Genomic DNA, 21495 nt, shown 5'->3' with positions numbered 1-21495 from the left:
GTCAGGACCCACATTGGCCCCAGCTGGACCAAGAACGTTCTGTCTGCCAGGCTCATCCTTGCACCACGCCAGTCACTCGTCGCCCTCCACAAGTAGTCCCCTTGGGAAGGGAGCCCCTCTCACTCCCTTTCAAGGCGGCACAGTGGTGCTCTAGAAACCTTTTCCTGGCACAGGGGAAGACTTCATTCCTCACCCGCCTACAAGCAAGGTCTCCACTTCCCGTTCTTGTTTCCAGGGCCAGAGCCCCTGGTTAGGACTGAAGTTCCCTGTGGCTGCAGGGGGCTGGTTAGGGGGCTGGTTAGGGGGCTGGGGACTGAGCAGCTGGAGCAGAGTGCCCGTGGAGTCGGGCACGGGGACCCGTCTTGTCTGCGTCTGGTGTCTGGTCTGGCTGAGGCCTGGCCCCCACGGCTCCTGCCCTCCTGCCCCGCCAGCACCACCTTTCTCAGGCACCCCTGACTCGTGGCAGGCAGGCCTGGCCACCTCCCCTCCCCTCCCCTCCCCTCCCCCGACCACAGCTGGAGGGCCAGCGAACCTCAGGGACTGTTGAGGTCTCAGGCTAATCCGGGAGCCTGGTCTTCCCAGATCAGGTTTCCTATATCGGATTCAACAGGAGACAGGCTCTCGCTGGTACTGTCATCATCCTCACAGTCCTCTTGCCCACCCCTCCCCTCTCCCTCCCCACCCCAAACCAGCCCCATGGAAAAACTCGCATCAGGAGCCGCAGCCCTTAAAGTCTGGGGCTCTGCGGAGCCTGGCCCATGTAACACAGCCTGTCCTTCCTCTGCAGGAACTGAGCAGCCCTCCCCAGGCCCTGGGATGGTGGCTGACCCCTTATTTGGAGAGCCAGCTGCCATCACTGACGGCATTTTTTCTTTCCCGGTCCTACAGTGACTACCCTTCAGCCAAATGCTTGTTTCCATAACCAAAACTTAATTCTCATTTACTTGTTTTTAGGGTTTTTCTGAAAGGTTTACAGTTCTCCTGAGGACCATGGTTAGGCATTTCAGGACATCACAAGATCAGACTTGGAAAGTGTGGGATAGGATGTTCCTCTTAAAAACAGCCCCATTTAAGACCACATCTCAAATAGCCAGGCTCGTTAAACAGCAAACACCCTTCATGGGCAGCAAATGCGTGGCCTGGGCTGGTTTCAGCCAAATGGTTTTTATTTACCTGCAACTAGGACACCAAGCGCAACCTGGTCTTACTCACCAGGCACAGATAATCAGGGGTCCACAGAGAAGGATCCAGAAAGGAAATCCCACACACACGCACAGCAGCCCCAGGGAGGCAGCTGACAGCGATAAGCAATTAAAAATGATTCCCCAAGGGCACCTGGGTGATGCAGTCCGTAGAGCATTCGACTCGGTTTCAGTTCAGGTCATGATCTCAGGGTCATGAGATTAAGCCCTGAGTTGGGCTCTGTGCTCAGCAGGGCAGGGGGGTGTCTGCTTGAGATCCTGTCTCCCTCTCCCTCTGCCCCTCCTGTTCATGCTCATGTGTGCTCTCTCTCAAATAACTAAATCTTAAAAAAAAAAAAAAAGAGATTCCCAGAGCGCCTGGGTGGCTCTGGGTTAAGTATCTCCCTTCGGCTTAGGTCATGATCCTGGAGTCCTGGGATCGAGTCCCACATCCATCGCGGTCCCTATTCAGTGGGGAGTCTGCCTCTCCCTCTGCCCCTCCCCTCTGCTCATGTGCTCACATGCTCGCATGCTCTCTCTCTCTCTCTCTCAAAAATAAATAAATAAATCTTTAAAAAAAAAAAAAGGATTCCCCAAAACAAGCCAGTCAAGAGTCCATGCGGCCTGGTCCCCTCTCTGAGCCACCCTGTCTTTTCACCCCTGTGTGTTTGAAGAAAACCCCGCAACCACATTCACGTCCCTGTGTTTTCTCGGTGGAGGACCCCAGAGGCAAAACCCTACAGGCCAGTCTGGAAGCAGAACCTTACACCCTGCACACGCTGCTGTTGTTCTGGTTAAACAGAATACTGAACAGCAAGAGGAAACGTTTTCCCCGCTCCGGCTCCCACCAGGTGAATGGCCACCAGGACGTGAGGTGTCTCCCTCTGGGATCAGCAACTCAGGCAGGCTTCTGGAGGAGGCAGGCTCCTGAGAGCCCCAGAAAGGTGCCTGTTGGCAGTTACCCTGCTGGCAGGCCCCAGGGGAGGCAGGCACAGCCGAGAACTCCACTCCTGGTGAGGAAGTCACCCGGGGAGGAGGCTCCGAGGCTGATCGACACCATCACTGAGGGCACACAGGTGTGCAGGCCTACCTGTCTTCACTGTCCATGTCCGAGCCACCCGTGGGGGGCGCAGCTATGTTTCTGGGGGAACTGTCCCACTCACGGATGAAGCGGTGGCAGAGTGGGGGGTACGGTCCGGGGCTCAGGGCCTGTGGTCCCAGGAGCACGGTCGAGGCTGCCCAGAGCCAGTGAGGAAGTGGGAACCTCGGGCTCAGGCCCCAGGGCATTCTGCGAAAATCGAGCAGGACCTACAGCTTCGGAATTCACTGTCCATGCAGAGGAACTGTCTTCTATGCCATGGTCAGCTTGCTCCCACCATGGAAGAGAAAGAAAATGAAAAAAACCATCTTCTCCTGCTCCCACCCAACCTCTGTGGCCCACGCACTGCCTTCTTCTGGAGGTTCAAGAGATTTTGCCCTGGGGACTATTTTTACTGGTTATTTCCCTGCTCCCACTGCCATTATTCTGGGATTTTCCCCCAATAAGAATCCCTTGCTGTATCCTGGCCTGATAAAACTATTGCAAGAAACCACAGGATTTCGTGGAAGAAACAGTCTTTTAGCAAATATCTAATTACATTGGAGACCCACAGAAGGGCAGGAATCCACCCAAGGTCACACAGCTGTTAGCGGCTGAGACCAGGCTGTAACTCAGGTGTCTGCTCAGGGCAGGAGCTCCTCCCACCACCTGTCTGACAGTAGCCAGCGTCTTGTTCTGAGGAGGGAATGGGGACAAGGCGGCCAAGGGAGCGGGAAATGGGAAGAAGGAAAAGAAGAGACAGCAAACCATGTCCTCTGTCAAAGCACGTACTTTTTTCAACAAGCACGTTGATGAAACTATTATTCAACAGTGTTATTTTTCAGTCAGTCTCAGCGGTGCCTCAATGGAAGTTTGGTTGCGTTCTCTTTGGGAGAGACACCTGTAGCCAGCTTCCATTTCCTTCTCTGTCTTTCCCCAACGCATGTTCCATCCACAGTTCCCAGAGTCATCGTGTGGCTCTGGAGCTCCCAGAACAGGGCACAGAACAGGGCTGCACTCTTCACGCTTCTGGAACATGCTTTGCTCCTTTAGACCTAACAGTCAGAAAGCTTCCCTTCTGTTTAGAAAAGTCCTGTTCATCCTCCAAAACCCAGCTCAAACGACACCTCCTTAGAACGGCCTCCCCAGCCTTCTTAGCATCCAGGCCACGCTCCCTCTCTTGCTCCACTCCTCCGCTGCCCTGGTGTTTATCACATGAAGCCACGGTGGCTCCCATGCCCTCCAAGGCTGCCACTCATAGGATCGGGCCCTGGGGCCCACTGTACCAGTAATTCTCCTGCTCCCTCTTCTCTATTATTCTAGGACCACCTCTCACCCCGACCCCACGAGTAAGAGTCCCTTGGTATTTCATGGCCTGGTAAACCTACTGCAGAAAACTTAGTCATTGCCAAATACCCAATCCCCATCGCAAAGCCTAGGACACAGAAAGCACTCAACCAATGTTTACAAATCTGACCAGTGAGGAAGGGCCCTGTCTCCACTGACTTATATATGCTTAGAAAGGAGCTTCCCATTAGTGTCACTGGCATGCTTCAAATACATAAACCCTAGATGTTGGGGCGCCTGGGTGGTTCAGTCAGTCAAGCATCTGACTCTTGATTTTAGCTCAGGTCATGATCAGGGTCATGAGATCGAACATCCTGTCAGGCTTCGTGCTCAGCAAGGAGTCTGCTTGAGATTCTCTCTCCCTCTGCCCCCCCGCCCCGCTTCTATGTGTATGCACATGCTCTCTCTCTCTCTCTCTCAAAACAACAACACCCCTAGATGTTATTAGCACTGATCACTGGCCAAAGGCATAACTCCACTTACTTGTCCTTCCAGAGAAGTCTGAAGGTCTGGCTCCTCTCTCTGCTTTCAATCTAACCCCAGGCTGAGCCTGTTACCAGAGCTGAGCAGGACACGGAGTCCAGGCAGAAGGAACTCACCTATGACATTCCGGATGTCATCCTCCTCTTCTGGGCTCAGGGTGGGGTTGGCAGGAGCTGTGCTCTGCCCTGTGGTAGCATCTCTCCCCAGCGAGTCTGTCCGGACTGTGGTGGGAGGCACTAGGCCCGTGTGCGGAGCCTCCGTAAATGCGTCCCCAGAGGCACCTGGCAGGGAAGCCGAGGCCGGAGGCTGCTGGGTGGCTGTGTGGGCCACGGTGGTGGCTGGTACCTGAGTGGAAGGTTCCAGGCTTGCCTCCGTTGTGGGACCTGGAAACACCGAGGAGGTCTGGAGCGGTGCTGAGAACGGTTCCACTGAGGCAGACAGGGTGGGGTCCGGCGTGCTGGGATCGGAGGGTACGGCCAGGGCTGAGGTCTGCGTGTCACTCATCCCAGTGGTGCCCTGATGGGTGACCACTGGCCTCCGGGTGGCACTGCTCAGCAGGTCGTTGTGTCTCAGAAGCTGATCTTCAACCAGCAAATCCACTCCATTGTCACCACTGAAAAACTCGTCTTCTAGGAAACAAACACAAGGTTGTCTGTGACTCAGGGAGAGCTTGTGGTCCTTGGCAGATTAAGAAGAGGGTTCCTGGGGCGCCTGGGGGGCTCAGGCGGTGAAGCGTCTGCCTCCGGCTCAGGTCATGATCTCAGGGTCCTGGGATCCAGCCCCACGTGAGGCTCCCAGCTCTGCGGAGGAGCCTGCTTCTCCCTCTCCTTCCCACTCGTGCTCTCCCTCACTATCTCTCTCTCAAATAAATACCTAAAATCTTTAGGAAAAAAAAAAATAAGAGGGTTCCTTTCCTCAACATTGGTTCAGAGATGGGGCCTGGCTGGGATTTCAGAAGAGGAGGGTGAGAAGTCGCAGAGATGGGAGGGCACTGCCTCTCCTGGAGGGTCTCTGAATAGACTGCCTCTGAGCTCCACCCAGGCTCAGGGACACCAGGAGGACACACACCCATGGCCATGGAGCCCGGGGGAAGCCAGTCACCCCGTCCATTTATCCAGCACATATTTATGGTGCATGCTCAACAACCATGGGCAAAACAAACATCTTGCCCTCGTGAAGCTTCTGTCTGGGGCGCAGACACTAAATGATAAGTAGACAACATGCTTGATGGTGCTGGGGAAAAAAGTCGAGTAGGTGAGGCGTGTCCAGAGAGCTGGTGGGCGGCGGGGGAAGACTTGCAGTAATGGATCAAGTGCTCAGGATGGAGATGAGAGAGACCTGAAGGAGGTGAGGGAGCTGGCCAAGCAGCCATCTGCGGAAGAGATTTCCAGGGTGAATAGCAGCAGTGCAAAGGCCCTGAGGCCAGAACGTGCCTGTGGAGGCCGAGGGGCAGCAGCGCAGCCAGTGTGGACGAGGCGGGGGTGTGCGGGGAGAGTAACCGGTGATGGCAGGGAAGGCTCAGGAGCCAGACCACGTGAGCTTTGGGCGCTGGGTTCGGACTTCAGTTCTTCTTCTGAGTGAAGTGGGGGAGGGGGCAGGGTTTTGAGCAGAGAAGGAATATGAGGAAGCAAACTCTCTTAGGACACAACGAGGGTCTAACCACAAATGAAATACAGGCTAAATTGCGTTTCATCTGTTTGTCAAAACCACCATTAAGGAACTGAAACTGCAAGCCACGGGCAGGGCAGAAACATGTGCAGTATGTACCACTGACAAAGGACTAGTTCCAGAATTTAAAAAAAAAAATCCCACAAATCAATAATTTAAAAAGACAACAAACAAGGTTAAAAGTGGACAAACTGATTATGCCAACAGCTAGGAGAGCACAACTGGGACAGGGGGGAAGCCCAGGTCCCCTGGAGGCAGGGACACCAGGTGGGGCTCTGAGCACATCACTGCCCCCCGCAAGCCCTCAGTGTCCCCCAAACAGGACTGGAGGGCACCAAAGTCCCTTACAGCTGTGCTCTGTGATTTTCCGCAAGCCCAGAGACCTCAAGTGACCTGCCCAAGGCTGCTCAGCGAATCATAAGGAAATGCAGCAGGAACTCTGGATCACTTGTCACTGCGGGCGAGTCCCCCCATGACCCCGTTGGCTCTGTGGGGCCACAGCAGTCCTCAGACTGCAGAGGGGTCCAAATGGTGACCCCCTCCCCACCCTACCTCCACAGTGGCCTGCTGACCCCAACTCACGCTGCTCTTCGATGTCATTCTCCTCCTCGGGGTCCTTGGCTTTGTAGTAGGTGATGCCCCGGATGACGGTGGGCTTGGAGGCCGGCCGGCCCCGCAAGTGCACCTGCCTCTGCAGGGGTCGCTGGGGCCTCACCACCTCGGGCGCAGCCAGGGGCCGCGTCTGCAGGAGCTCGATGGCGTTGATCTGCTGGGACACGGTTTCTTCCTGCAGAAACCGCTCCTCATACTGCTCCTCAGAGGGGACACAAGGGGAGGCCAGGTCACTGGTCAGACAGGCAGTGGTGAGGAGGAGGCAATGCTGCAAGCCAAGGCACTGTTCTGGGTGCTTTACTTATTCCCACTAATGGAATCTTCCCACGAGTCCTCCGAGGTAGGAGCTCTTTATCATTCCCATTTACACCTTAGGAACCTGAGGCACAGAGAGGTTATGCACATTGCCCCAGGTCCCACAGCAGGTAAGTGGTAGAGGTAGGATGTGAACCCCGGCAGCCTGGCTCCAGCATGTGTCTCTAACCTCCACACTGCTCTTCCCAGAGAGTGCGGCTCTCCTCTCAGCTCTGGCCGAGGGCTGCTGCCTGATTTCCACCTGGTACCAGGTGTTTCCAGTGAGGTCCCTGCGTGGGTGACGGTGCCCGGGCTGGGACATGAGGCCTGAGGCCCAAGATGCACACCTCAGGAAGAAGCTTTTACTTCCACGATCAGAAGAAACGGCCCCAAACCCGCCCTGATGCATCCAGAAGAAAGTCCAAGGTCCCTGGCCTGGCATTTACACCCCTCTTAAAAACAGACCTTGACCCAGCTCAGCATTCTTCTCTCTGGTTCCGCCCCCAGCCCCAACCCTTGGTATTTCAGTCACTTGGCTGACTACTCACCCTCTTGGCTCTCCTGAGCTGCGGGGTCTTTGCTGGGAATGTTTTCTCCGTCGGGAAGGCCATGCCCTCCCCGCTCCCAGAGCTGCTTACCATAATCTACCCATTTCTCAAGGCCTGGCTACCATCTCAGGTCCTCAAGAAAATACTCCCAGACCTTCTCATCCATAATTAATCTTTCTTTCCCAATCCTCACTTTGCACGTTGTGGCAGAGACTTCTGACTGACTTACGCAAATCCTAGCTCCTGTTCCTTTCTAATGGGAAACCGGCTTTGTGGGAGCGGCCGCAGGACAAAGTTCTGGCCAGTGGGGTATAAGTAGACGTTGGTGGAAAGAGCTTTTGGAAAAGTTCCTTAAGAGGGAGGCTGAGTCAGCTGGAAGGCATCTTTCGCACTCTTCCTAATTTGTCTGGCCCGAAATGTGGACCGGGTGGCTGCAGCTGAGCAGCCATCTTGTGACCATGAGGGGATTCTGAGGATGGACATCGCTAATGGCTCCATGCAGTTAATCACACCGGCCGAGGCCGGCCTGCCTTCGGGGCTCCTTCCACACGAGAGAACAGCGGCCCCTCTACTGTTTGGGGCTTCTCCTCAACGCTAAACACAACTTCTAATGGACGTAAGTCTACACCTCTGTCACGGCACCTCTCCCGGCCTGCCTTCTATGGGCATTATTTAAGGATTCTGTCTCTGTAGACTCTAAGGAACTGGAAGAATAGCAACCACCTCTTGCTCATCTTTGATTCCTTCACACTAGTTACATTGAATTTTTTTAAAGTAATCTCTATGCCTAACGTGGGGCTCTATAACACAACCCTGAAATCAGGAGTCGCATGTTCTGCTGACTGAGCCAGCCAGGCGCCCCTATTACAATGAGTTTGTCAATCATAACAAATCCCAAGGAATGGGCTACATTTCTGCCCGGCCCTGGGGTTTTGTCAAATGATGCTTTATAGTAGGCTGCCGTGACCTGAGCATCTTGATGGCACCAGGCCAACACGGCTGGGAGTGTTCGGGTCAAACAGAAGAGCCACCCAGTCCTTCTTGGAGCTGCTGCCCAGCCCAGGATCGGCCCTCCTGTGTGCACAGTGTGGCAAGGTCTCTGGTCCATCAGGTCATGGACCTGCCCCCAATCCAGGATCACAATCACCACCACGGAAAACAACAGACTCTGGGCACAGGTCCCGTGAGCTGTGTTCAAAGCAGGGCCACCAAAGAAGGGTCCAGCTCCCGGGGTGGTGGCTCCATCAGGGAAGTGTGAAGGGACCCAAGAGCAGGCCCAGCCCTGCTCTCAGGAGGACTCCCGGGGCCTAATAATGAAGAGGCAGCTTCCTATTGCCACCTAAGCCGCAGAAGCCCCCTTCTCACCACGAGGAGGTGGATAAGCTCCCCTAAACCCTGTGACTCTCAGTGAAACCCACCCAGAGAGCAGAGCCCACTTGGAAACAAAACCTCTGTCCCAGATGATGCCCCAGGTCCTGATAGGCAGAGCCGGACCTTCAGGGTCACAGAATACGAGCCGGCCGAAGCCCAGCCGGAATGGCGAACTTTCTCACTGCCCCAGAAGAAGCGAATCAGGCTCTTGTTTTGACCTTACAAATCTGGCCTGGGGAAAACCCAGAGTCATTCCCGACCACGCCCCCCCACCCGTACTAGCCTTCCTGTGACAGAAGAGCCGACCCAGGTGACAGAGCAGACGCGGCAGTTCCTCTGTCTGTGGAGACCGGCTCCCGCAAGCCAGTCTCCCCTGGGGGGGGGGCGGAGAGCCACCCAAAGAGGCGCAGGCACACACCCTGGGAGCCCCCACGCCTGCCACCAGCCCCTCCTCAATTCCCATTTCCTGCTGGGGAGGTGATCTCGACGAGAGATGCAGGGACGCGTGGCCTGCAGAGCTGGGAGTTTAGGGAGCACCCACTCCGACCAGACACGTCCCTTCCTGGTATTTTTGGCCCTTACAACAATGGGGCAAGGTAGACAGCACAATCCACACTTTACAAGCAAGGAAAGAGGGGCTCAGGGTCATTTAGCGAGGTGGCTGCAGGTCAGTGGGTGAAGGGCGGAGGCGGGCACCTACGAAGCAGGTCCAGGGCCAGCCACTGTCTTCAGAGCCTGCCCCCTTCCTGCCATGAAGCCACGCTGCCCAGAGCACTGACCACGGGACTAACTTGTCTGCCATCCAAAAACTCATCTACATCCCCAGGTCCACAGGGCCCTGGTCTGGCCAGTACCCAGCAGACGTGGGGATCCCTCATTTCCCACTGGGGAAGGAGGTTGGGAGGCTGACGAGGGCCCCTGCGCTTGACTCAGACGCTGTGGGCCAGCTAATTGCTGGACCCTGGTCTCCCTGTGCATTGCAAAAGCAGGTTGTCATTTCTCCATGGTAAACCCCAGGAACTGTCTTTAATTCCAGGCCCTCCGGGACAGGCGGGAACTGCAGTTCCTTCTCCCAGCCAAGGAGATGGAGCAAGACCATGGCAGCCTCTGCCAGAGAACATATAATTTCCTTGGATTCACTGGCGACAGGCTGAGCTGGGCGGCAGCTGTCCCCACCACGCTTTGCTTTCCCCTCTCTGCTAATCCAAGAGCCTGTTGAATGACTTCAACTCCTGGCGTCCCTCTATCCCCGCTCCCACCCTGCCCTCTCCACTCCCAACCCAGCCCCCCAAGCCCCTTGCCAACCCTCCAGTCAAGGACCTTCTTGGAGAGCAGCCTCCAACAAATTGCCACTCACCACTCCGAGAAACCCCAATATCATCTAAGAACCCTGAAAATAACCACCAAACCTAGCCCCCACTTGCCTCCTTTCTAGCATGGGGTTTGCCAAAGACACAGAAAGACGAAGGAGGGGAGGAAGATCCTAGCCTTGGGCCTCCTTCCCGACTTCCCCTTTCCTGCCCCTCCCTGGCCCTGGCTCTACCTACCGCCACCCTGGTTTGGGTGGATTGTGCTAACTTCAGCAGTGTGATGAATGAGGATTTCAGGAGGGGAAAGGGCTTTGCTGAGCAAAGAGAAAAAGAGCTTGGTGTGTTTGATTTGGTTTACTGTTTGCCCTCAGGAAATATGAGCTGGGTTGCTGAACATACCACATAATGTATCATCAAGACAACAGCCGAATTCTCCAGCTCAGCCGACTGGGAAGCTGGAGGCCAGAGACGACAGGGAATGCTGGACTCCACTGGGCACCGGGCCAGCAGGACATACCAGATGGGCTGAGATAGGAGCCGCTGGGCCCCAGGTGGGGGGAGAGGGTGCCTCCAAGGTCCCTTCCAGCCCGAATGTCCTCGGCTTTTTGGTTTATAAACTCGGATCTGTTCAAGGATGACCCACCAAGCAGACTAAACACAAGCTTAGTAGCTAGCCTATTGGGAGACAACTAAAAATGAGAATAAAAATAATCGTTGAAAAAATATAACATCCAAAAAAGCATCAAAGTAGTCATCATGGGCAAAGCCAGAAAACTATTGGCCTTCCTTATCCTTATTTTCTGGTTTGGAAGTGGTTTTATTTTGAGTTACACATTGGGCAGGATGCAAGCACCATTCTGTCTTTGGGGCTTCTTGCCTCCAAAGTCCTAATCTGCCTGCCTTCCTACTTTGGGAACACATGTGCCCAGGATCCCCTTAACCCACAGCTGCTCTGCTTGGCACCACGTTGATGAGTTTCCATGAGTTCCAAGCCCAGGCTGACTTCCTCTCTTGCCCCAGTTCCTGCTGCCCCAGGCAAAAAAGTCCTATGTAGCAATGCTTAGCCCTTCTCCGTGCCCCGGTGCACGGCAACAGCTCAGCGGCTCTGACTGTCCCAGGCCCTGCTCCCCCACACCCTGCCTGCTGCCCCAGGCTGGTCCATCTGGAATCCAGGCTCTGCCGTCCACCACCGACCCTTGGCCCGGTTAAAGCAAGCAAGGCCTCTCTTAACTGCTGTTGTCCCCTGGTTGCCAAGGACCCTCTTTTATGACACTTGATCCAGATCCAGTGAGACTCACTGCATCTCACACTCTTCAAGTCCTGCCACCAAAGTTACCTGTTTGCTCTTCCACTCTTCGGGGTTAGCTCCCAAATGGATACTATTTCTTGGGCATCAGCTTAGGACACAACCACCACATTAAATGGCAGTACTCAGAGCCACAGTAATACACACCAGCTAACTTAGTAACTGGGGCCAAAAGAAGCTGGCATCGGGCGGGGGCATTTTTGAGAAGCAGGTCCTGTGGGACTGCTCCAGACACCGTCAGACAGCGTCCCATTTCTCGCACGGGGGACCTCGTGCCGGGATGCCACCGGGTGGGAGGAAACAGAGGTCTGAGACCCCCTGCCACCGCTTCCTGCTGAGTAAGGCATCCCACGAGCGTTCCTGAATGTGTCCCCTCATCTGGAAAGAGGATCCTGATCTCCGCCCTGCCTGCCTCCTGGAGCCATGAGGAAAACCACCCGGGATAGCGAAAGAAGTCCGAATGCACCACAAGTCCTGTATGAACAGGAAGGTCCCCCAACTTACTGTTTCTAAACCGGGGCACTTTTGAGACTGCAAGATGGTTCTGTCAATAATGATGCCAGGACGGCAGGAGTGAACCACGAGGGTCCCAGACGAGGCAGCATGCACACTGCTCCTTAATCATCACTCAGGGGCGCTCACAGAGGCAGGGTGGGGCCTGGGACTCCGGAGTCCTGGCCTCACCACTTCCTCACTGAGCCCCTCTGGGCTTCACCATTAGGTACCACGGACTCAGTCCCCTGCCCCAACACACCTGCAGAAGGGCCATCTAGAAGAAATGAGACCATGGCCGGGTGCTTCCCGGGACTTTGCCCACCCCCCACCCCACCCCTCGGCTGCCTCGGGGCCAGGGCCGTACCTCTGGGTGGGCGTAGGCTGCAGCTGCGTCCCTCTGCAGAGCCAAGCGCACGTCGGGCATGCTGTCTAGGACGCTGCCGGAGCAGTTCTCTCTCCCTTGCTTGCTCATCTCCATTCGAATTTCTTCCATGTCTTCTTTGATTTGCTCATTTTCCTTGGTGAGGTTTTTAGAAACTTCCTGAGAAGAGAAAAAAGTGTCACACGAAGATCCACGAAAGTGCTCTGACGCCGAGGAGGCAGCTGGTCCCTCTCTTGGGCTCAGAGCTAGATGCACAGAAACGGACCAAGAAATCGGCCAAGGAGCGACTGGGGTCCTAGAGAGCGCCCAGCCCTACGCTGAGGGCCAGACCCCGGGCAGTCCTTCCGGGACAGCATGGCTCCAGCATGCCCCGCTGCTGGAGATACCCCAAACGCCATGGCTTTCCTAACCCTCACACTGCCGTGTCTCTGGGTCACCAGGACACCTGGCTTCTTCTCTGTCATTGGTACATGGTGCATGCACCCTTATCCAGTGATGACGAACACGACAAAAAATTCCACTCACTTGGACCCCCTACTGTGAACCAGGAGCTCGATTAATGAAAGAAGGGTTTTTTAAAGCAATTTTAGAAGAGGTAGCCAAAGACATCTACTTAGTCTGCTTTTCTAGTGAACAAAAACTATTTCCCCGGCACATTAAAAGCATCGTTTACATAGAAAACCCATGCGCGGGTTTCACACTTTCCTATTTACTTATAAAAAGTTTCCCTAAATGGGGCGCCTGGGTGGCTCAGTCGTTAAGCGTCTGCCTTCGGCTCAGGTCATGATCCCAGGGTCCTGGGATCGAGTCCCGCATCGGGCCCCCTGCTCGGCGGGAAGCCTGCTCTCCCTCTCCCACTCCCCCTGCTTGTGTTCCTGCTCTCGCTGTCTCTGTCAAATAAATAAATAAAATCTTAAAAAAAAAAAAAGTTTCCCTAAATGACCCCCACTTGGCAAATTACCTGTGTTCTAGATCTGGTTCATACTGGAAGGGACCAAAGGTATATTTCAGCCAACCAACACTGGTGACCACCTCCTGTGTGTCTAAGGTACGGTGCGGTACAAAAAGGCTCATGATACCCCTGGGGTTCTTGCCCTGGGGTGCTGGGGAGATGCCAACTATAACTGGGAGAAAAGGCCCACATAGCAGAAGATGACCAAGCACGCTGGATTCTGCAAGTGGCAAGTGTGAACTTATGGATTTCAGAGGAGGGAGGAGACAGGGGAGAGGCAGCGTCCTAGAGGAGGTGAGGCTGCACGGGATCTGAGCCGGGGACAGTTATGGGCAGGCTCAGAGGTGCCCTTTCTCCTCGGGTTACTTTGAGAGAAGTTTACTGCACTGAGATCCAACATTGTCCAACTCTGGCCGGCATTCTAAGGTTTGCATAAGCGTCTGAGTTTTTGTTTTATTTTTTATTGATTTATTTTTTAAAAAGATTTATTTATTCGAGAGAGAAAGGACATGAGCAGGGGAGGGCAGAGGGAGAGGGAGAAGCAGGCTTCCCGCTGAGCAGGACCCTGAGATCATGACCAGAGCCAAGGGCAGACGCTTGACCAACTGAGCCACCCAGGCGCCCTGCATCTGAGTTTTTATTTTTTTTATTTTTTTAAATATTTTATTTATTTATTTATTAGAGAGCGAGCGAGAGAGAAACAGCATGAGAGGGGGGAAGGTCAGAGGGAGAAACAGGCTCCCCGCCGAGCCGGGAGCCCGATGTGGGGCTCGATCCCAGGACTCCGGGATCATGACCTGAGCCGAAGGCAGTCGCTCAACCGACTCAGCCACCCAGGCGCCCCTGCATCTGAGTTTTTAGATGGGATGTTCTCCTTGAGCCCTGTTTATGGGGGGTAAAGGAAGCAAACATGTAAAACAGAGGATGCATTTGCTTTCCGTATTTAACAGACAGATATGGGGAGTGTAAACACTCAGACCCCTGCCACCTGGCAAGATAATGCTAAGTCCCAGAGGAAAGCCACGGTGGCTCAGAGGGGGGTGTCTAAGTACCCAGGCAGACAGTAACCCCCGGACTGTGGGTCCGGTAGCTCCTAGAGGGGCTGCCCCGAAGAATCCACTAGGTGCTTGTTAAAACTAACCAGAACCCAGAGCTACTGGCCATACGGTTCTTCTGGCATTTCCTTTCATAGCAGATTTTGAGCCCTGGAAGGGCTTGCTGTGTTCTGTGGGGCTCAGGCCTAGCTGGCCTCTCTAAATTGCACAGAGTTAACTGTGAGAGATAAAGCCCCCGAGAAAGATGTCTTCTTTCTGGAATAGCCAGAATGAGCAGTCTTACTGGGTGAACAGTCACTCCTGACAGGTGTTACCAGGGGCAGTCAAGTGCAATGGTTAAGAGCAAGGATTCTGGAGGAAACAGGCTGGCTCACGTGTCAATGTTATTGCTACTTCTGTGATCTTGGGCTAATCAAACTCTGTGCTTCAGTTTCCGCAGGGGTAAAATGGGGTAATACTAGGACTTTCCCGATGACTTCCTATGAGAAAATAAATTAATACATGTGGAAGTGCATGGGACATACAAAGTGGTTATTATCTTTCATAGGATGTTACAGTTGGGGTTTCTAGGCCCCTGGAGGATCCCAGAACTCAAGCATGTCTCAGATGGGGAAACCGAGGCCCAGAGGAATGATGTGATTTGCCCAGATGATAAAAACAAAAGTGGCAGAGCTGAGCCCAGCACCCAGACTCCTGGCCCTTATCTCTGAGGTTCACTCGTGGGACCACTAAGACCCTTGGGGGAGGGTCCTGGTGCTCAGCCAGCTCTGGAGCAGCGGGGAGCCCATCAGAGGGGCCCGTGAATATTGCAGTGTGGTCTCAGGGTCTCTCAGAGAATATGCATGTGCATATGCAGAGAAATCTGGATAGGGTGGACTCCCATAAGTCCTTGTTATGCAAAGTGTGGTGACAGACGGGGAGGGGGGGCACCCTCAGGAACTATTAGGAATGCAGTCTGCCCCCCCAAGACCTGCTAAATCAGAATCTGCATTTTAACAAGACCCCCAGGCAATTTGCAGACACATTCAAGTTTGAGAAGTGCTGCCTTAAATGTAGGAAGCTTGGGGTACACCTGCTGGCAAAGAGGGGCCCAAATGTATGGAAGAGGATGATTTACAGGAGCCAGATTTTTCGGGGGCCAACAGGAAAGGTGCCAGGTGCCCTTGTGGGATTCACACATTTCTTTTTTGTTTTTAAAGATTTTATTTTTAAGTCATCTCTACACCCAACGTGGGGCTCTAACTCTCGACCCTGAGATCAAGAGTCGCCCGCTCCACCGATGGAGCCAGCCAGGGGCCCCAGGATTCACGCATTTCTGTACATCCCCAAGCACCTACTGAAAGCAGGGTCCAGGCAGCTCCCCCGTTAACACTCAACGTCCTGAGACATCCGACACAGCCCAGCAGGCTCAGGGGTTCCCTGTGTTACTTCTTCATTAATGCATTTGTGTGCTCAGTGTTGGGCCCTAAGGGGTCAAGTGTAAGCCACACCAAGCAGGATCCTGCTCTGATGAAGACCACCCTCCATGAGGGGACGAAAGCAATAACCAAGAAAGCACCAACTAACGAAAATCAAGGTCAGGGCGGGTGACAGTTGTCTCTCCTGAGGCGTCAGCAAGGTCAATGACGCAGTCTCTACGGTGGGGGCTGCCGTGCGGCCCTAGGACTCCCCACTGGGTGAGCCCAGTGGCTGGGCCTGCAGAGCCTTACTACGAAACAAGATCCTGAATACCCTGCTAGAGTCAGCCCTGGCCTGTGCACCTGCTGCGAGGCCGAGGGCAGCCCCACGGACTCAGCTCCTGCTCCCGGGATCTCCCTGGAGGGCCCTTCTTCTCCCTGATTTATAAATCCCCAATACCCTTTCTGATTTGAGTGAGGAGCCGTTATTTGGGGTTTCCACAGAGGAGGGTCTGATACAGTCTGGCCTGGAGAACCCAGAGGAGCACTATCGTTCCTTCCCCTCATGGGAATGGCAAAACCGGCCAGCCACCGGAATAAACACCCGGCAGGTGGTGGCATCACCCCATCGGCCTGCCAGGCTGAGTCAGTGGCACCCCCGGGACAGTGGCTGCACCCCTCGGCCACCCCCAGACTCAGCCACCTCCACCCCGGGGTGCTGGCCTTGTGGGGCTCCCCACCGCCCCCTGAGAGTCCTGCTGCCCTCACACCAAGACTTCTCAGGAAGCACGGGGGACGCGGGGCACTCTTGAACCTGCCCTGGCCGAACCGTGAACCCCGTGACCTCAGGCGTCAGGCTCTTCCCCTCGGGCCAGCTGCAGCCGTGAGGGTGAGGGTGTGCGCAGCTCGGCCCATGGGCGGTGCTGGCCACGTGGCGAAGGAGGCAGGCACGGGGCCTACCTGGCCCCTGCCAAGGGTGCTGGTGTGATGAAGAGGAGGGCGGAGGAGGAAGGAAGAGCCGGTAGACAGGGGGCTGGCCCAGGAGGCCGGACACAGCCAGCCACGGCATTTAAAGATCTGCGCAGAGCCAGGGGCCTGAGCGGAGTTCGCAGAGCACGTGCCACGTGCTGGAGGGACGCGCGGTTGGGCACGGGCCCGGGAGGACACCCGCCGGGAGCAAGCCCACACTGCCGAGGGGACATGCATCTCACGCTGATATAGCCAGATGCACCCACGGCAGAGGGGAGGAAGTCCCTGGGCACAGGGGACTGGGTGTCGCTGGAGCTGGGGCCGCGGCCGGCACGCGGGTGGTCAGACCATGGAGGGCGTGCAGGCCGGGGGAATGGGTGTGGGGGCAGGGTTGGGGGGAAGCTGTTCCGTGGGTACAGAATGTGTCCTGACCTTGTCCGGCTGTTGGACAAGTGCATGGCTGCCTGGGTGAGGCTGCGACAGCGTAAGCCAGAAGCGTTGGGACTTGAGGGGGAGCGACCATGGTGCAGAGCTCTGGAAGGCTTCTGTGCTCTTGCTCCCCCCAGAACCAGGGACGGGGGGCGTGGTGAGGAAGGGGCTGGCTCCGGGCACCAGTGCACGCCATCAGCACCACCACGAGGCAAGTGAAGGGACCCCTCCAGGCCCCAGCTGGAGGAAGAAGGAATAAGGATGCCCACCTCACCAGGCTCGGCCTGGAGAAGGAACGAGGGACTGCACATGCAGAGCCAGGCACAAAGCGGGACTTGATGACCCCAGGCAGAGTAGGAGCAGGGCTGGCCCTTGCCGTCTCAGAGCAGATATGCAGGCAGAAAAGGGAAAGTGAGCTAAGGGTTGGCGGGTCAGGCAGGAAAGAAGGTGAGAACCGCCCCCCCCCCCGCCCGAGAGGCTGCTGGGTTGTAAAAAGACACACCGGACTCCTGTAGGAGGTGACAAAGCCAGACTGCAGCTGGGCCACGCCTGGGCCCCAAGTCCTGCAGCAAGCATGTGTCCCCACATCCGAGGAGGCCACCTGACCCCTATCGCTCGCTGGCTGGATGTGCCCAGGGCCCGATGCAGATGCCAAGCCTGAGGACGGAGGGAACAGCCTTCCTTGAGGGATGAAGTGAGTGTGGGGGTAACCGGATCCTGGGGTCTCCGAGCTCCCAGCAGCTCACCTGCCCTTCCCCCTCTGAGCCCTCCAGGACACAGCTAGGACCAGGCGGCCTGAGACGGCCACCCCAGCCGACAGCTGTCTCCAGCCCCTGGTGAGAGTGCTGGAGGGGGAGAGCAGCTAGAAACAGCTGGTGCCCCAGCTGAGCGGACAGGCAGGACTTGGCACAATCCCGGACCACAGCTGATGGAGCTGGGCAGGCTGGCCTGGGTGCAGGGGCCACCAGCTGCCCCTTCAATCACTCCCCCAACCGAACAGCTGCTGAGCATCTAGTCTGCCCCGGGTGTGGGGCCAAGACACTGAAACAAAGATGATTCAGGCTCAGGTCGCCCTCTGGAAGTCCAGAGCCTGGAAGGATAGTCAGACAAGTAAAAAACAAGAAGTCCCAGGCCTCTGATGGTGAATTTCTGGGTCAGGGGTCACCTCATCCCTCCATACAGCCCCGCACCCCTTCACATCCTGACAGTTACAAGCTGTTCCTAGGGCAGCAGATGGAGGGCTGCCTCTCACACATGCAGTCTGCTTAGCCAAAAAGAAAACCTTTCACTCCACAGTGACAAGTTAGATTTGAAGTATATACAACCCCAGGAGAGGGAAGATATTCACTTGAACTCACATTCAGATGTAATTGAATTAAATAACAGTAAAGCTGAAATGTATCTTAGAAATATTATCTCCAAGCCTTTCCCTTTCCAAGGTGACAACACCGTGGTCGGACAGGGTGGGCGACACTTTTCTCTAAGGCTGCACTTGAGTAGGAGAGGCATGAAGTGACTGACCACAAAAGCAGATTTGCTCAGGAAGGAGAGTGAACACTTGGGGTGTCTTGATGGGCATGGAGGGCGGGCAGAGAGGGGAGGCCTGGAAAGAGATCCTTCCTTCCCCTAACTCGCAGCCAGGCCTGCACAGATGCAAATGACATTTTCCTATTAGTTGGTGAAAAGATATATCCCCCCAGAGTCAGGAATGCTCCTTTGATCTTGCCTTTCAGACCAGAAATATAAAGGCCACCAAATCGTTAGGTTTGAAGGAGAAGCCTCAGCGATGTCCATGCCAGCACATTTTGGGGAGTAGGCCAGTTCTGACAAAAACAGACTCCTACAGGAGTCCGGTGTGTCTTTTTACAAAGCCCATCACAGATATGAAATCTTACTTGGACACAACCCTATCAGGAGACACACAAGGTTCCATGCTGACCATCTGTGCTCATGGACTAGTTTCACAAAGCCCAGCAGATAAGAGTGAGAAAAAGAGAAGAGTCACACACACCAGATGGGGCTGGGCTTCAGCAACAGAAATCATACTTTGCGGAGCCTGCAGACAGGCACCATATTAAGAGCGTGGGATATGCACGCACACGGATACAAAGGCACGTGTGTATACAGCCTCTCTCAACGGTCAGCCTCAGGCCACCACATTAGAGGTTCCTGGCCTGGGGGCGCCTGCGTGGCTCAGTCGGTTGGGCGTCTGCCGTCAGCTCAGGTCATAATCCAGGGGCCCTGGGATCCAGCCCCACATCGGGCTCCCTGCTCAGCAGGAAGTCTACTTCTCCCTCTTCCTCTGCCTGCCACTCCCCCTGCTTGTGCTCTCTGTCAAATAAATAAAGAAATTCTTAAAAAAAAAAAAAAGTTTTTGGCCTGCTGACCACGTTGGATGTTACTTCTACTGGGACCAGTTCTACAGAAATGCCCATGGGGTTTCAGGCCTCGACCAGGTGAACAGAAAAGATGTTCTGGGGGTTAGGTTTCTGGAATACAGTGACATGGCCCTCCTCTGCTACACTCTCCAAGCTGACAAAAACTAGAAAGTCTGACAATACCAAGTGTTGGTGAGGATGTGTGTGCCACTTCCATACCCTGCTGGAGGGAACGTAAACTCGTACTAGCACTTGGGAAAACAGCTCTGCAATCTCCCCTACGACTGAAGGTAAGCCTAACTCACGGCCCGGTAGCCCCATTCCCACTTAAATACCACAGAGAAGTGCCTGCAGGCCTGGGCCAGGGAGTACACACAGGGCTGTGCACGTACAAGGAAGCTCCCAGGGCTATTACGAATTACAAAACTAAAAACACACCCCATATCCCTCCTCAGTAGAACAGATGGATAAACTGTGCCATATTCAAACAAGAGAATACTGCACAGTGATAAAAATAAATGAACCACAGGATACAAAACAACATAGGTAACTACTAAAAACAAAATTGAAGAGGGGCACCTGGGTGGCTCGGTGGGGTAAGCAGCTGCCTTTGGCTCAGGTCATGATTTCGAGATCCTGGGATCGAGCCCCACGTTAGGCTCCCTGCTCAGCAGGGAGTCTGCTTCTCCCTCTCCCTCTGCCCTTAGCCCCTCTCATTCTCTCTCTCTCTCAAATAATTAAATCTTTAAAAAGAAAGAAAGAAAGAAAAAGAAAAAAGAAAGAAAGAAAAACAAAATTGAGGGGCACCCGGCTGGCTGAGTCAGTGGAGCATGCAACTCTTGATCTCAGTGTTGTGAGTTCAAGTCCCACAGTGGGTGGAGAGATTACTTAAAAAAAATAAAATCTTAAAAAAACAAAAAACCAAAACTGAGTGAAAAAAGCCCAACACACATACACAGGTACACACATATTCTGCAGGACTCTATATACTTAGAGTTCAAAAATAGACAAAACTATTATATTTAGGGTACATCCTTAGATAATGAGAATGTTTTTAAAAAACAAACAAGATGATTAACATAAAAGTCAGGATAGAGGTTCCTTGGGGGGTTGGTGAGGAGAGGGCACGTGGGGGTGCTGAGCTTTCCTGAGCTGGGTGGTGGTCTGCTTTGTAATAATTAAGCTGTACACTTGTTGCTTATGTACTTTTCTACGCATGTGTTATTTTCCCTAAATTAAAACAAAAGCTTAACCAAAATCACCCCACTAAGCAGAGCTCTGAGAGCTGATTTTACCAAAAGGTGAGACTCTAACAGTTTAGATTCTATTTCTCGCTCCTTCCTTCCTCTTTCATCTACAAATGGAGTTTCCATTTCTACATACATAAAGGGCGTGCGTGTTCACACGTGCGCCCGCTTCTATTGCCAAGCACTGATCCTACTCTGGGCAAAATGCCCCTCCAATCTGACCCCTTTGTCTGGTCTGACCTCCAAAGCACTCCCCTTGGGATTCCGGAATATCCAAAGACCAAGAGCAGAATTTCACTTCCATTCCTCCTGCAGAGCCCGGCTGGAGGACTGTTTTTTCCATTTACCCAACATTGGGCCTTTTCAGTGACTGCAGACTGCAGACCGAGTCAGCCAGCCTGAGCCAGGAGACAGAGGCTGAATGTCACACCGGGAGACAATGCTCTGCTCTACGGGCCCGGGGCCCCGACCCATCTGTGCCATCGGCCACACCACTGCGCCCCGTAGCCTTGGACGGCCTGCTGGGGGGAACCTCTCACTCCACTTTAATCTTATTTAACAGGACTTATGGGATACAGCCACGGCTCTGCCTAGAAATTCCCTTGGAAGAGCTGTTGTTTGAAGCTCTGCTTAGGAAAAACTGATGCTTCCGGGGCAGACAGCAATGACTCAAAGCAACTTACAGGGTTGATTAGAAAGAGCCTTGGCCCAGGAACCAGAAGGCCTGAGCTCCTGCCTACACTTCCCTAGAACCTACTGCAGGTCTCACGTCCCGTCCAGCTCACGGAAACAGAAGTGCTCAATGTCTACGGGGTGGTTTAAAACCAATAACTGCCATGTAAGCAGAGGGGATGGTTATTATTAATATAAAGGGCCAGTTTTTGCTACTCAACATACCATAGTTTTGAAAAAGAGATCACTCTCATTGATAGAACTAAGATGGGTTTTGGCAAAAACCCAGTGACTGCGTGCCTACACAGAGGACACCATCCT

The 21495-nt window shown here is 54.3% G+C and overlaps 1 protein-coding gene across 4 annotated transcripts in view; it reads right to left on the bottom strand.

Moving 5' to 3' along the window:
- The window catches only part of OLFML2B (olfactomedin like 2B), a 36498-nt gene that overhangs the window by 6989 nt on the left and 8014 nt on the right, over positions 1 to 21495 (bottom strand). The window contains exons 4-6 of one of the 4 annotated variants that reach the window (XM_081825264.1): positions 12058 to 12234; positions 6340 to 6571; positions 4206 to 4715 (exon numbers count right to left, since the gene is read on the bottom strand). In XM_081825264.1, coding sequence (XP_081681390.1) covers positions 4206 to 4715; positions 6340 to 6571; positions 12058 to 12234 — 919 coding nt within the window. Of the gene's footprint in view, positions 1 to 4205; positions 4719 to 6339; positions 6572 to 12057; positions 12235 to 21495 lie in introns of all 4 variants that reach the window. The other 3 variants (XM_081825262.1, XM_081825263.1, XM_081825265.1) reach the window with 3 other exon arrangements.

This window comes from Leptonychotes weddellii, chromosome 6 (genome assembly GCF_054177405.1).
Source record: "Leptonychotes weddellii isolate Sample4059 chromosome 6, ASM5417740v2, whole genome shotgun sequence".
Taxonomy (NCBI): domain Eukaryota; kingdom Metazoa; phylum Chordata; class Mammalia; order Carnivora; family Phocidae; genus Leptonychotes; species Leptonychotes weddellii.
Note: the sequence above shows the minus strand (reverse complement) of the source record. Positions and strands in the feature narration are given on the sequence as shown.